At 42.9% G+C, this 15,683-nt stretch overlaps 1 protein-coding gene across 1 annotated transcript; it reads left to right on the forward strand.

The window, feature by feature from the left end:
• The first annotated feature begins 271 nt into the window (after positions 1-271).
• On the forward strand, positions 272-12,695 carry OCSTAMP (osteoclast stimulatory transmembrane protein). Its single transcript, XM_088476728.1, has 3 exons — positions 272-417; positions 4,962-6,018; positions 12,372-12,695. The coding sequence occupies exons 1-3, from the start codon at positions 272-274 to the stop codon at positions 12,693-12,695; spliced, it is 1,527 nt and encodes a 508-aa protein (XP_088332854.1).
• The last annotated feature ends 2,988 nt before the right edge of the window (positions 12,696-15,683 follow it).

A 15,683-nucleotide genomic window follows, 5' to 3' on the forward strand; every position in this document is an offset into this window, starting at 1 on the left:
TTGGGTGTGTCAGGCTGATTTCCCCCAAAATGACAGCACTTTTCGCCTATTTTAGTTTCGCCGGCACCCATTTTCGATGATTTCGGAATTAAATACGGGGATACACGGGGATGAACACGATACTTTATCCCTCTGAAAAGCAGCGATGTTGGTGAAAAGTCTGGCAATGGACTTTTCGCTCCTAATTGAATATGCCCCAGAGAGGGAGAATAGGAGAGGTCCCAGAACAGAATCTTGGGGGACACCTACTTTTATTGGAAGTGGGGGTGAAATGGTCATGAGAGAAGATGGAGAAAGAGTGGTCAGAGATGTAGGAGGACAACCAAGGGAGGACAGTATCCCACAGACTGAAGGAGCGAAGGATTTGCAGGAGGAGATGGTGGTCCACCAAGTCAATAGCAGCAGAGAGATCAATGAGTAAAAAGTAGTGACCCTTGGATTTGGCAGCAAGGAGATCATTGCTGACTATCATGAGGGCAGTTTCAGTGGACTGAAGAGGATGGAAGCCACATTAAAATTGGTTGAGCAGTGAGTGGGAGGAAAGAAAGTTGGTAAGGTGGTTATAGGAGGCAAATGGGAGGAGAGAGAGGGGTTGGTAGTTGGAGCACAATTTTCTCCACTGATGTTCGGCAAAACGTGAGCACTTTTTCAGGTATCTGGTGCATTTGGAATGCCAGGGTTGAGGTGCAGATCTGTGAGGGTGAGCAGTGGTCGCTGGAGCACCAGAGTCAAGAGCAGTAGTAAAGGAGACATTGTAAAGGAAAATGGCTTGTTCAGTGTAGAAGAGAGAGATAATGGGGGAGAGAAGTAAGTCAAGCAGGGAGGAAAAGGATACAGTATCAATAGCCGCACAAGGTTATGCTTAGTGATGGTAACCTTAGGAGGCATAGGTAGAGAAGGGCTCAGGGATAAGTTAAAAGAGAGAAGGTGATGGTCAAATAGGGGGAGTGGGGAACTGATGTAATCAGAAATATTACTGCGGTGAGTGAAGACCAGATCAAGTGAGTATCCACTCACATGGTGGGTGAGGAAGTCCATTGAGAGAGACTAAGTGATGATATGAGGGTAAAGAGTTTAGAGGCAGAAGATTCTGTGGGGACATCGATAGGGATATTGAAGCCACCTAAGATGAGGACAGGAAGTTCTGAAGAGAGTTAGTGGGGACCAAGGAAATTAAATTGACAAGGAATTGGAGGGAGGGCCAGGGGAATGATAAATGACAGCTACTCGGAGGTGTACAGGTTCAAAGAGGTTAATAGCATGAACCTTGAATGAAGAGAAACTTCATAGCAAGTTTTTAATGGAATCAGCAAACTAATTACCGCTTGAACAATAACTTATTTTAAAACACTAAAATATGTTTTCCCATTGCCCTTAAACTACAGGATGTTTTTCCCTCTAATGCCACGTAATCTACTAACTCCTGTACAGTGCAAAACACAGGGAGGCAAACTATGCTTTAGGTTATTATCAAGAGGTTGTATAATGCATTTCCTGTACTAAAGCTTTCTTCAGCCATACAGAGAAAGACAAAGAATGTAAGAACACATTAAGATATTACGGAAAAGCCTTTTGAAACCCTCTGCAATAACATGAAAGTGATACATTTCTTCCATTTCCTACAGAGAATGAGTGGATGTGAAAAAACATAGTTTACAAACCTAATATGTGGTTAATCATCTCTCTAGAACAACAACAAAAAAAACTATTTGTTTTAATATTAACTATAAAGTGGATGGATTTTGTGTTTTCATAGATGCTAATAAATATAATAACATCATTAAAAATACCTTGCTGTTTGTCCTTCTGCTTCTGTGTACAGTTAGAAATGTAACATAAGTAAAAAAAACAGATAAGCAGTATCAAGATAATCGGATCCAAAGGAGGGACGGACCTTGGAGGTGTTATACAGTAGGTCACTCACAGCCTCTTATATATCTACCAATCTCTATAATATTATTATCCCTTAAATTAAAGACATTTTTATATAATCTTATAGGGTTTGATTATGTGTCAGCTCAGTTTGTAGATAGGGGAGAAGGCAAATCTGGGAGGTGTGGTCATGCCCCTACCAGAAAACAACACATAAAATACTATGCGCAGCGAGCAGGTGGCCCGGTGGGCCTCTAACAGTTAAAAGATGACTTCCTGTAACCTATTTACAGTGCATTAGATAAAGTAACATGATACAGAAAGCTTGAAATAAAGTGAACAGCATGTGATAGGGGCCCAGGGGCCCAAGGTGAGCAGCAGGCTGACCCCCAGCTGTCACATCCAGTTTTGTTTACTCTATTTAGTTCATGCTTACTGCATCCTGTTACTTTGTCTAATGCAATGTAGATAGGTTACTGTATGTATATATATATATATATATATATATATATATATATATATATTTATATATATATTAACACTCATATACAAACAAATGTAGTAATCCAGGTGTCACATATATAAAATAATAAAAATAAAAATGATTAAAATGCAGAGTAAAATAGTAAAAATACACAGTAAAGCTCCTTGTCCGAATTGCCACCGGCTATTTATGAAACACACAAAAGGACAAGTGCGCCTCCTAGAGCAACAATGTGTAACTAACATCACTTGTGCAAAATTGTTTGAAGTGAACATATAAATATATAGGTTTAGACTTATCAGATATCTTGAAAAGACTTCATAAGTGTCCCAGCAACAGGAATGTATGTCTTTTAATTGACACAAAAAAATATAAAAATGAGAAGAGCACATAGTGTTATCTTGTTCACACAAATACATCAATAAAAACGTATGATAGTGCTCGTACAATTTATTGAGAAATTAGAGCGTCTCTGAAGACAACCAACCTGTATAAATACCCAAAGCATTTCGTCACGATGGAGCTTTATCTCATCATTTGGACTTCCTCAGTCTCCGATAGCAAAGCAGGAAGCACTACCGATGAGATGTAAGAACATCTCATCGGCCGGAGAGGGGGAGCGATAACTCCCCCCCTCCGGTGCTATCCGCTAGAGACAGCAGCGCATCAGCCTAGTGCTGATGCGCTGTGTCTCTGTCCCGGCCGGCTCCATATCTCCACATCTCCACATCCACATCTCGCAAATATCGCGAGATCCCCGCGTGCAGCCTAGAGCCGGCAGCAGCCGCAGCAAGGACACCGCTGTCCCTGCTGTGGGGATAGGCTAGCGCCAGGCTGTAGCTGTCGATAACGACAGCTACAGCTGGCCGAACGGTAATGCGTTATGACCGTTCATACATGGCCCTGCCGCTGGGCGCTGCTATCTTGTAGATAGCAGCGCCGATAATGACAGGGGCGCATAGCCCAGACCCCTGATCATACATCGGGGAGAAGCGGTATCAGCGCACATAATGTGCGCTTATACCGCTTCTGGGCTTCTTACATCTCCCCCATTGAATATTACTGCCCAAGCTAAATTTACTTACAATATTCTGTATGCAGTTGAAAGCTAACATGATCTGTGTGTATTTAACTTGTAGGGGTTTAGTTTGTTAAATAAAGGTGCACTTAACTTTGACATGTACAGTGCTCCCAACTGGGTGTATCTTTAGAATCTCAATCTTTGGGAAGCAAGTGTATTTGTTGGCCCAGTAGGGACCAACTTGGGAAATGGACTGCCTGTCTCACCTACAAAATAGAGTAAATACACAGGTGATAAAGGGGACTAGCCAATACCTATAACAATATAACACTCCAGCAGCTAGTCCCTGTAAATGTATAATGTAAATGTATAAACATACTATATGAAATATACTAATGGTCCATCAAATATTTCATTGGTACAGAAAATTCTTTGGCATCTTTGGCATCCTGTTCAGTAGTAGGACTCTGTTAATAACACAAGGTCATCTCTTGGATTTGGAATAAAGGAAAAGAAAACTATAGAATGCTCTCACAAGGACTGATGTTGGACTGATATTGGACACATATAAATAAAGCCATAATAAAGTATGGTTTTGACAACAGCAGGGTTATTAGCATTAAGAAACACACATGATTACATGTTGGTTATGGTAGATGGGTTTGGTATGTTTTGGCGACATTTATCATTTCAACAGTCATAATATCGGCATTAGAATGTCGAAATGATCCTTATGTTGACATGCTTAGCACATCGACATTCATCACGCTAACACTAATGACATGTTGACATGATTAGAGTGTTGCCAAAAAGTGGGTCCTGTAGGTGCTGCACAGACGGACAGATGTGTCCTCATACACTGTGGCTTCAGTCGGGCCAAACAGCCCCTCTAGGCGCGCCAGGTACTGTGCCAGACGGTCATGCTGAGCCTCTTTCTCGTTCAAAATGTTCATCTTATTAACATAAATAAAACAACTGTAAGCAACAAAAGTACTCTGTTAGATTAGACTGATCATTATGATGTGTGACATTTGTACATCTGTGTGTGAATAGCGGCTTTTTCTCACGCCAAGTCCCATTGTGCTTCATCTGAGACTTTGTAGATGATTAAAACTAACTCCTGTGTGGTTGAAGTGACAGCCCAGCATCTCTAGTACATTTTGAGTGGTGTTTTGCTGTGTCTGTGATGCAAATAAGTTGCAAAATTTAAAGTAAAAGACAGCACGCCACACCTCTCAGAGCGGTCGGGTGTCTTGTGCCGAATGGTGTATAGATGCTATGTGTATGAGGACACATCCGTACCTATGTTCTAACTCTGGCAGTTCAGCAGTGTCTTCTGGTCCGGCAGTACCAACTGATGCTCCATGTCGACATTTCGACAATGTCGACATCACAACTGTCAACTTTAAGTTATTGACATCTTGAATGTCGACATGGTTACTACATTCAATCTTATTTACAGAAAAGAATTCAGTACTGTAAATATGTGTATTCAATTCAAACAATGATACCATACAGTAGTTACTTTGGAATCTCACTAATTATTTGCTATGTATATGTATATACTTTTTTTTTTTTTTACAGAAATTCATGTTGGAGCTACATTCAAAGGGTTGTGCGCCCAAAGGTTCATAACACGCTGCTGGAGCTCTTGTCTGCATATTCCGTCCCTGTCCCCAGAGATTCAAAGCAAACCCTGTTGCTGATTTTTCTGTGCTTTATTATTTCATTTTTGGCTGGAGTTTTTCTTTATATATGGCTATTCCATTCCTTACAGTACAATTCTTTACCAGCAACTGTGTTGTCCACAACTTCTGCCATCCTTATATGTGTAATTCTTGTCCTTGTGCACCCAATTCGCTGCATTCTGACCATAATCATCCCTACACTGGGCACAAAACAGGGACGCCGGCTACTATTGTCTACCTGCTTCATGCTTATGGCTCTCAACATAATTCCAAATATCTTGAAAAACCTCAGAACAATTTTTCAAATTATTAGATGCATTTCCCAACACTCCTCCGAAATGGTTTTAAACTCCTCGTACACATTCAAACAACTTACAAATGAAATGAGTACATTTGTCAACAATTTTATGAAAGTAACAATCCATGATTCTAAGGAGGTGCGTGTACTTGCTAATGTAGATAATTCTATAGTATCTAATCAAATACTAGAGATTGCTAACAAGATGAAGAAGGACTTTGAAGCAGTGGAATCATTTTTTAAGGACATCATGTTAGTAACCAATAGGGTTCTGGCTGGATGTTTTATCTTGTATATGCTATTTAGTGGAACATGGTACTTGAGAAACTATTTAACAGATATTAGATTTGACAACAAGTACATAACAAAACAACTGGAGCAGCTGGCGCAGAGAGAAAATATTACAGACTTGGCTCACTTGGCAAATAGCAGCTCTACAAAGTTAATCAAGTCAACTGGATTTAAGCTGTCAAGAAGGGAACTTGGAGCCAGCCTGTATCGCCTTGTGATTGTTTTCCTGTTTGCACTGCTCACTGTGCTAATTATAACCACGGACCACATTGTCTTCCAGTTTTCTGTATTAGTTGGCAAATGGGTGGATAATCTGCCAGGTCTGGAAGCTATTTTTTACGTGACCTATGATATCGTAACCCGTGTAAGTGTAAGTATGCAGGGTGCTTGTTGAATGCTGTTGGATAGGGTAATGTCTGATTCATTGTAGATAGTCATAAAGTTGATATTCTCCCCTTTGTAGCTATGCAATGGAACTAGTTAGGGATACATTTATTACACAATATTTATTATTAAAAGACTATAACTATTTCCTGTGAAGGTGTTATTAAATTGACTTGTAGCATTTACCATTCAGTAGACTACCACTCTTTTTATGTTTTTCCTATAATTCCTTTACCTCCCTCTGGAGCCTTCCTGGTAGTCTCTTTAATGTGTGATAATCCTCTCACAATATAAAGGTTTATGAACATGCCTTTGTATCAATGGTTCCCAGACCAATGGGAAGAGAGAAATGATCTAATATTTGCACTATTTGCCTACTTAGTTGACATGCAGGATAAAATTAATGGTGATTAGCATATAGTAAGTATTATAAATGAAAAAATATAGGGGTTTATTTGCTATGCCTTGGATGGAGATAAAGTGGTTGGAGGTAAAGTACCAGCTAACCAGCTCCTAACTGTCATTTTCAAACACAGTCTGTGATATGACAGTTGGGAGCAGATTGGCTGATACCTTATCTCCGTTCACTTTATCTCCATCCAAGGCTTAGAAAATGGATCCCACATTTAAAAAAAAATAAAAAATAAATAAATAAATATATATATATATATATATATATATATATATATTTATAGTCTCCCTAATCCAAAATGTTTAGGAAATAATGTGGTATATAAGAAGGCTATGATTCCCTAATAAACCAGTCAGTGAGGAGAGATGGAGGCAAAGCTGACTGGGCCAGTGACAGCAGATGCCCTTCAGCTGGACTCTGGTGAAAAAATGCTTGGCTTAGGAGATGGCATTGTAACTCGATGCAGGGAGAGTGCAGCACCCCATAGGCTGCCTGGGCCCCACAGTAGCCCCATTGTCTACACCTACTGGAGCCACACCCTTGCCTGTGAGAGGCAGCTGGTCTGCCAAAGATTGGAAGAGTGTGTATGGTGACACAATACTTTCAGTAGATTGTTTCAGCAGATGCAGATCTGAGAGCTGCTCCAAAATGGGACAGATGTGTTGGCATATATTGGGTGTTGAATCTGCGACCAGGTCTCCAGTAGGATTGTGTTAACAGTCTGGTCTGGAGTTGGATCCCCAAAGGATTGGACAACTGTGTACCCATCTTAAGTCAGGCAGTGTCATATCAGATAAATAATTTGATTTATCCATTGTTTCTAAATTAAAAACTGCAGATAAAATGGAGGGAGGTGACTGAAGGGTGACAGCCCAAAATATGTTATATAGTCCTTACCTGAAGATGTTTCTCAGATTCTTTTTCTGAAGATGTTGCTGTTCAAGACCTTATTGGAAGATATAATCCAAAGTCCATATCAGTAGTCATTATCCAAAGTCACTTAAATAAAGTAGGAACTACTCAGAGTATCAATGTAGGACAAAATGGCTGCCAGTAGCTGGGCATCCTTTATATAGGGCTGTGACCTGCATTGTGACATCACAATGCATGCAGACAGCAGCTAGAGATGGCTGTAGCTTAGATCAGCTCTAGGCAGGGACATTTTTAGAGCGGAGGGGGCCCGTGTGCAGTCTCTGACACGGGCTCCCTCCTCTCTGTCCCGTGGCCGGCTGCACACTAAGTAGTACGCGGCCAGCTTCACACTAGAGTGTGCCCAGAGTCTATAGCACATACACAGGTCACCGGGAAAATGGCAGTGACAGCCATTTTCCCTGTAGTGTGCATGCGCAAAACGAAGGGAAAATGGTTACGACATTTTCCAGTCGTTTTTACAGGCACAGACACTGGAGCTGATGTGGGACTACGGAGAGGTAAGTTTTATGGGTGCAGGGTGTGCGGTGCGGGCCCCTCCTGGACCCAGGGACCTGTGTGCCCCTTAAACACCGTGCACCCATCATAAATAGGCCCCTGGCTCTAAGCCCATATGTCCTGCAACAGGAGATGACAGTGTAACTCGGTGCAGGGAAAGGGCTGGGTCCCAGAGGAGGCCTTGGCACTGTAGCAGCCGAACACTCTCTGCACCTACTATAGCTACACCTTAGGTCAATACCTCGGGCATATACCAATTGTAAAAAGATATGGAATATGTTGGCTATATAAATAAATAATAATAATATTATTATTATTATTCTTTAGGTTTTTGTGTGCCAGACCTCTTCTCTTTTTACATACTGCCCAAAACTCCAACTATCAGGCTTACATTATATCTATAGAGTCATATTTTAAAATTACCAAAATTAAAAGATATATAAACTATTGTCTAAATTAAATGATAATACAATGTATGATGACTAAACTTTGTATTTGTATTTATGTTCAGGTGGCGCCGAGAAGGGGGGGGCGGGTACAGATTACCCGGGGCACGGGCTTCCTGAGGGGCCCGGCGGGGGCCCGAGTCAGGCGCCGTCACCCCTCCCTCACAGCAGCCCAGCACACAGTATGTGCTGAGCTGCAGTGGGAGACTGCTCGTGGCTGCTGAGCAGCAGCCACAACAGTCTCCTATGCCTGTGGGGGGGAGCGATCACACTGATCGTGCCCCCCCTGACTTTGAGCAGGGCTGAGGGGGCTCAGAGCGCCCCCCAATCCCCAGCGCGCGGCACTGCAAGGCTTTTTTTCCGGGAAGGGGCTTGGCCATGCCTCCCACGATTAGGCTACACCCCCTGTTACCCGGGCCCACACGGCTTTTGGAGGGCCTGTTTATGTTTGCCATAAAACTTTGCAGATTTTATTAGCTTTAAGTTGATGCAGTTTTTAGTGATGTCCATGAATGGGTTTAGCCTGTGCTTAAAAATAAGGCATTAAGGGACCTATTTATCAAGCTTTGTTTTCATAAAATTATGTATAAACAGCAGAAAATTGTTGCTATGGGCTAACTTCGTAATGCAGGAGATTTCACAGGAATTCCCTGCAAAAGACTAATTAGCACTGCAGACTGCACTCACTATTATTTTCAATGGGGATTATGGTCTGACCCCTATGTACCAAAATCTGAAAAGCTAAGCTTTGGCCTGCTGGTTTACGCCATTCTCAAATGGTGTAAACAATTTTATGCCTATGGAGGCATATTCTTAGTAGAATAGCAGAAGAGAATTCGAGAATTTTTAGGAGCCTCCATCTGGCTCCGGAAACTGACACTGTGTCCATGCCATAAGCAAACGCAGGGGGGGTTTCCATCTGCCTGGAAACCCACCTCGCCAGCCCACACCATGACCACAATAGAATAGTAATATAATAGATTGTTACTAGTGCTGCATGTTCTTCTCAGTATCACAAATGAAATAATTAGCACCACCTGTGAATAATTTAACATGTATCATCCAGTAATAAATAACCTGTACACCAACTAGAAGATCTGGAAAACATGCACTGTTTGAGATGCACTGCTATAGAGCCCAATATGTACATATATGTCCAGTGCAGTGCTAGGTTCTTCTGCTGCTCCTCCAGGCTCCCGGACTTGCTCCAATAGTCTGGAATGGTGCCCACATCTAAAATATATACATTCAGCTCAGGCAGGATGGCCCTACTGATGCATCTAATGACTTACTGTGATCACTGGTCCTCTGTATGCTGGAATTATTACACACAATACACTTTGTATGACGCTTATTAAAGTTGGTTAAGTACTGATTCTGCCCTCTTCATTGACAGGCCACACTTGCTCTAAAATTAAGCATTTGGAAACCCCCCTCTGGAAATCCTGCGTTTGCCACTGCATGCCCAGTGTCAGATTCCCCGTAAGACTCTTTCACAAATGTGAAAGACTCCTCCAAATATGTTCGGGATCTAACGCGTATGAACAGCAGTTATATTTAGTACATAGAAGGGGAAATTTTGTTTAAAATGAAAATGTCTGTCACAATACAAACTGTAAATACTGTAATCATGGCATTGCCTTGATTATTAATACATAGGAACCTATATGTAATTAATTAATTTGCACTATTCAGTTGTTAGTTTTATACAGCAACTTTAAAATACTGTATATGTTAATCGTAGCTATCAGTTAAGCATTCCTAAATATATGTTAATCGTAGCTATCAGTTAAGTATTCCTAAATATATGTTAATCGTAGCTATCAGTTAAGTATTCCTAAACAGGAACATTTACTTGCACAAACTTGTTTTCACAAAACATTACAAAGTTATCAGTATTATTATTATCAACATCAAACGTTATTATATAAAATCTCAACTAGGGTATAAACATAAACTATAGTTTTGGGTATAAATATTATAGCATAGTGCTACTACTGTACATTATACTCTTTCACTGGACCAGCTAGAGTATAATGTACAGTAGGCCACGGGCCCCCCCGAAATCCGGCCCTAGAGAGAGCTTGCATTTTCACGCCACCTCCTCCTTCCCTGTACTGGTAGGAGCAGGGCTCTGGACGTGCTGCTGCTGTGTCTCCTCTCACCGGCGGTGCCAGCAGCAGCAGCACCATACCCAGAGCCCTGCTCCTACGAGGACAGGAAAGGAGGAGGTGGCGTTTCAGTACAGGGCCAGTGAACGCTGGCCTCTGAAGTGATTGGAGGATAAGGAAGCCTCCGATCGCTTCAGAGCCAGCGTTTCCAGTGATGCACTGAGCGAGTGATGTCATAATATCACCCGCGACGTGAGGAGCCTGCACGGCCGCAACTGCTGGATCAAGTTAGATCCAGTCAGTATGGCAGTGGGAGCGTCAACCTGGGCGACGGCCGCGTGGAGTCAGGTAAGTAGGGGGCGGGGGGTGGGGGACTACTACCACAGGGGCAAAGGGCACAACTAAAGGGGCACTACTACTACTACTACTACTACTGGTGCACTACTACTACTACTACTACAGGGGCACAACTACAGGAGCAGTACTACTACTACTACAGGGGTACTACTTTAAAGGTCACAACTACAGGGGCACTACTACTACTACAAGGGTACTACTTTAAAGGTCACAACTACAGGGGCAGTACTACTACTACAGTGGTACTCAGGGTTGGACTGGCCCACAGGGGTACAGGGGAAACCCCCGGTGGGCCCCATTGCCTGTGGGCCCACCCCCTTCTCTAGGAATCAGGTTCCAGACTGTGCACTTGAATTATACATTATACATATGTTACATTATAATGCACAGAACTATGGTATATTTTCTACAATGCATTGTTGTTATTAATCTGGTACATTATTATGCATGCACTAGCAGTATTTACTATATATATTTTTAAGGGGGCCCAAACCATGCACTCTCTTATGGTTAGCCAAGCCTCTGCAGAGGCTGGCCACACCCCTAAATGGGCCCCTATCACTACATTCCCCTGGTGGGCCCTTCATGCACCAGTACAACACTGGTGGTACTACTTTAAAGGTCACAACTACAGGGGCACTACTACTACTACTACTACAGGGGCACTACTTTAAAGGTCACAACTACAGGGGCACTACTACTACTACTACTACTACAGGGGCACTACTTTAAAGGTCACAACTACAGGGGCACTATTACTACTACTACAGGGGCACTACTTTAAAGGTCACAACTACAGGGGCACTACTACTATTACTATAGGGGCACTACTTTAAAGTGCACAAATACAGGGGGTAATACATATGGGCACAACTACAGGGGACAATGCATATGGGCACAACTACAGGGGGCCCTGCTTAATGGGCACTGCTACAGGGGGCATTGCATAAGGGGCACTGCTACAGGGGCAATGCATAATGAGCAGTACTACAGGGGGCATTGCATAATGCGCAGTGCTACAGGGGGCATTGCATAAAGGGCACTGCTACAGTGGGCATTGCATAAGGGGCACTAGTACAGGGGCATTTCATGAGGGGGGTGGTCTATGCTGAGACAGAAGAGGGGTCTGTGCTGTGAGGGGAGGAGGGGGGTTCTGTGCTGAGAATCAGAAATTAAAATATAGTGCTATGGAATGTTTGAGGGAGGGGGCCGCCAAAACTGGTATCTTGTCTAGGGCCCCATGAGATCTAAATCCGGCTCTGGGACCAGCTAGTTAACTAGTGTTAACCATCTCTAGAATGTAACATTGATCATACGGCACGACTGACTGCCTACCAAAGGGTCTTTTACAAGTGTTGCAGCAACTGAGCAGAAATCTTTGACAGACAGTAGAACAAATAATATTAAATATTTGCAAATGTACTTATTTTATTTGGACATATGATTTTATAAAAATGAAAAGAACGGAAACATGTTTTATAGCAAAGCTCCCTTTTATGGCATATATAAATATATATATTTTTTTATTTAATTTAAATTGAGAAAATGCTTATACAGTACTTGTGTTTTCTCTAAACAGGTGAACATTCCTTTTGGGACATTTAATAACAGGCTTTATACTAAAGAATATCCGCTGAACATAACTTTTTTTTCAGCATACTGTAAGCATCCTACAAGTCCTCCGGACAGCTCCATCACAACTGGGATTGCATTCATCTACTGTATTTTGTTTGCTGTAATATTCATGGAAGCTTATGCTCAACGCTTGTGCCGAAAAATATCTGCTTTGTTTTATGGAACAAGAGAAGAAGAAAGAGTTTTATATTTGTTTGATCAAATACAACAAAGCCAAAACCACAGCAGCAGTCCTCCCCTGGGGGCAATATTTGCATCACACAAATAAGAACGAGTGTCTGACTGTTAGTATATTATCTATCTATCTATCTATCTATCTATCTATCTATCTATCTATCTATCTATCTATCTATCTATCTATCTATCTATCAGGGCACTCACCAGTCTTCTTAATTCCCTGGAACACATCACCTGCTGATGATTAGTAAATCAGGTACTGAGCAGCAGCAGAGAAAATTGGAAGTGGTGTATAATCCTACTACAGGCGTTGTCTCAAACCATTTGTAAGCACACAGAAGTGGCCGATATTTACACAGTTGAGAGATTACTGGCTGAGGGCCTGATTCAGAGCTGAACGCTCTGACCAGAGCGCTCGCTCTGAATCAGGGCCCTCCTATCTTTTTTTGGAGTGTCCTCATGGACGCTCGCATAGCTGTGGGTTACCACCCACAGCTATAGCGAGCGTCCATGATGATGGTTGCGATGGTCTTGACCATCGCGACCATCGGGCTTGAGACGGAGACCCTGCGGTAGGGTCTCGCTGCCACAAGCCCTGGAGTGATTTTGGCTCTATCAGAGCCAAAATCACTCCCACTGACATCACTAGTGATGTCAGTGGTGCCGGCTTCAGACGGTAGGCGTTCCCATGCTCCCTCCATCGTGTGCATGCGCAGTGGGGAACATCGACCCGCTTGCGAGCGTCCTGCCACTCGCGAGCGGGTCTGAATGACCCCCTGAGTGTGCAATACATCGCAGTCACACTGTGATTGCACCAAGATACCTTAGCAATGCCACGTGAAGTGAGGATGTCTTTGAAAAGTGATTGCCATTCGGGGACCATTTGGGGGATTATGGGAAGTGGCGGCAAAAATGCAGGCGTGTCGTGGCTTTTTCGGGGGGGGGGGGGGGTGTCCCAGCATACTGCTGTGATCCTCTACGTAGAAAACTTGGCAACATTGTCTCAGTTCCCGTGGCCATTCTGCACAACCACAAGGTTTCTCAGAAGGTTGATTATCGATGGATCTGAAACCACCACTGCGTATTTGTACACACTTGCTTGGATTTGTGTAGCCGCTGGTGGGCGTCGAGAGGGGCGTCGAGAGTGGTGGCAGCCCCCCTCTTAATCCTGTCAGTGCCCACCACACACTGCTATTTGCTGGGCTGTAGGGAGCACAGAGAGGCTGCTGCCGCTGAGTGCTGCAGCAATCTCTTCTGACTGCACCTGATGGGATGGGAAGAGCAATCAAACTGATCACGACTCCCCCCGTGTATCTGCACAGTGGCATCCCACTTTTTTTGTAAGGGGGCGCGGCCACGCCTGCTTACATTAGACCATCCCCATTGCCGGTACCCGGGCCGGACTCTCTATAGCCCAGGGTGTCTCTATACATTTCCACATTGCTGCATGCATTAGCATATTTTTGCACAGCACCTGTTTACAGGATCGCACCTGGGAATACATTAGTGTACATATCTGAGTTAGGCCCACAGTCCAGAATTAAGCATATATAATATAAATATAGCAGCAGCAGTGCGCTCCACAGCGCACCGACCAAAACATAAGCCCACGTCATCTCTTCAAATCAGTTGTGCGCCGGACCACAATCACAGTGCTTTCAACTGTGGAGTACACCATCCATCTGATTGCAATGTACCTGTGTCCCAAATTATGTTTATAATAAACTTTATATGGAACAAAGCACTGAAATGTGCACACTACACGCACATACTATAAATTCAACATTATAAACTAGATCTGTTGTTAGTATAAATACAAACATAATGGTAAATAGACCATAATAGTAAATTATAATAAATCATAATAATAAATCATAATAATAAATCCTCCTCTTCAAAAATAAACTCCTCTTCAAAAAAAAACCGCAGCCAAAGTACTGTATACATTCAAATAGGGTTGGGTATGAAATACCGACGCCGGAAGCCCGAACATGAAGAATACCGATGGCTAAGGTAAGTAAGCTAACCCTACCCTTCTCCCCCCCTAATCCTCCCTTGGTGGTGCCTAACCCTAAAACTCCCAGGGTGGTGCCTATCCCTAAGTCACCACGGGGGTGCCTAAACCTAACCCTCCGGGGGGGTCCCTAACCCTATCCTCCCCCCAGTGGTGCCTAACCCTAACCCCCCCTCTCCGCAGCTTAACCCTAAAACTTCCCGAGCTAACAGTAGCCTGCTTACTTTTGTTCAGGAAGCATTCTGTCATGATTCCATCATCGGGCTACAGATAGGTGTCGGAATTTAGTCCCAAGTGTGGATTTCGACAATGGGATTTAGGCAGATGGCTTCCCGGCTGTCGGTATATTGACTACATCCCATTCAAATATATAATAAGCAATATCCCATTATCATAAAACTAATATGCATAGAAATAACCAAGTGAGAAATTACAAACACAAAAAAATTCACGACACAAGAGGAATATATACTCAATATGACATCAAAGAATAAACAAAAATGATAACTAAACTAAAATACCAAAATATCCTTTGATGCCATCTCAATCCAACTAAACATCATGTCCAGCTGTCATGTAGAACACTACAAAAATATACTTAATATATTGCATTCATTCATTCAGGCTCTTTGGGGCCATAGGACCTCATTCAGAATCGGTCGTTGCGGCCGCTCGGTCGTATGCAACCGATATTTGCTAAACTGCGCATGCGTAAAATTCACAATGCATATGCGCAAACTAGCTGTTATGATTAGAAATGGCACTCTCCTTGAACACAGCCAGTTCGTTAGTTTGAGTGACAGATTGAGCCGTTTGTGGGTGGTAACAGGGGAAGGTGCTTGTGAACGGGGGAGTGGAGATCCGAACGCAGGCGTGCCTGACAATGCAAACGGCGTTTTATGGGAGTGCATAATAACTAAGTAGTGTCATGGAACATGTGACATGGGAGGTTTTTACACTGACTTGATCGTAGTGCTTAAGAGAGGGTATGGTCACCCTTAAGCTCTACGACCAGCTCCGATGGTTCCTGATGGCCTTGATTAATCCTTATAAGCCTGGAGATGA

Source organism: Taudactylus pleione, unplaced genomic scaffold (assembly GCF_031769625.1).
Source record: "Taudactylus pleione unplaced genomic scaffold, aTauple2 ptg000192l, whole genome shotgun sequence".
NCBI classification, from domain to species: domain Eukaryota; kingdom Metazoa; phylum Chordata; class Amphibia; order Anura; family Myobatrachidae; genus Taudactylus; species Taudactylus pleione.

Excerpts from the sequence above, each read along its gene's own strand:
- OCSTAMP (XM_088476728.1), top strand. The coding sequence starts at position 272 with ATGGTCATGAGAGAAGATGGAGAAAGAGTGGTCAGAGATGTAGGAGGA. Across the intron at positions 418-4,961 it reads AGCAGCAGAGAGATCAATGA|AAATTCATGTTGGAGCTACA; the intron begins GTAAAAAGTAGT and ends TTTTTTTTACAG. Across the intron at positions 6,019-12,371 it reads CCTATGATATCGTAACCCGT|GTGAACATTCCTTTTGGGAC; the intron begins GTAAGTGTAAGT and ends TTCTCTAAACAG.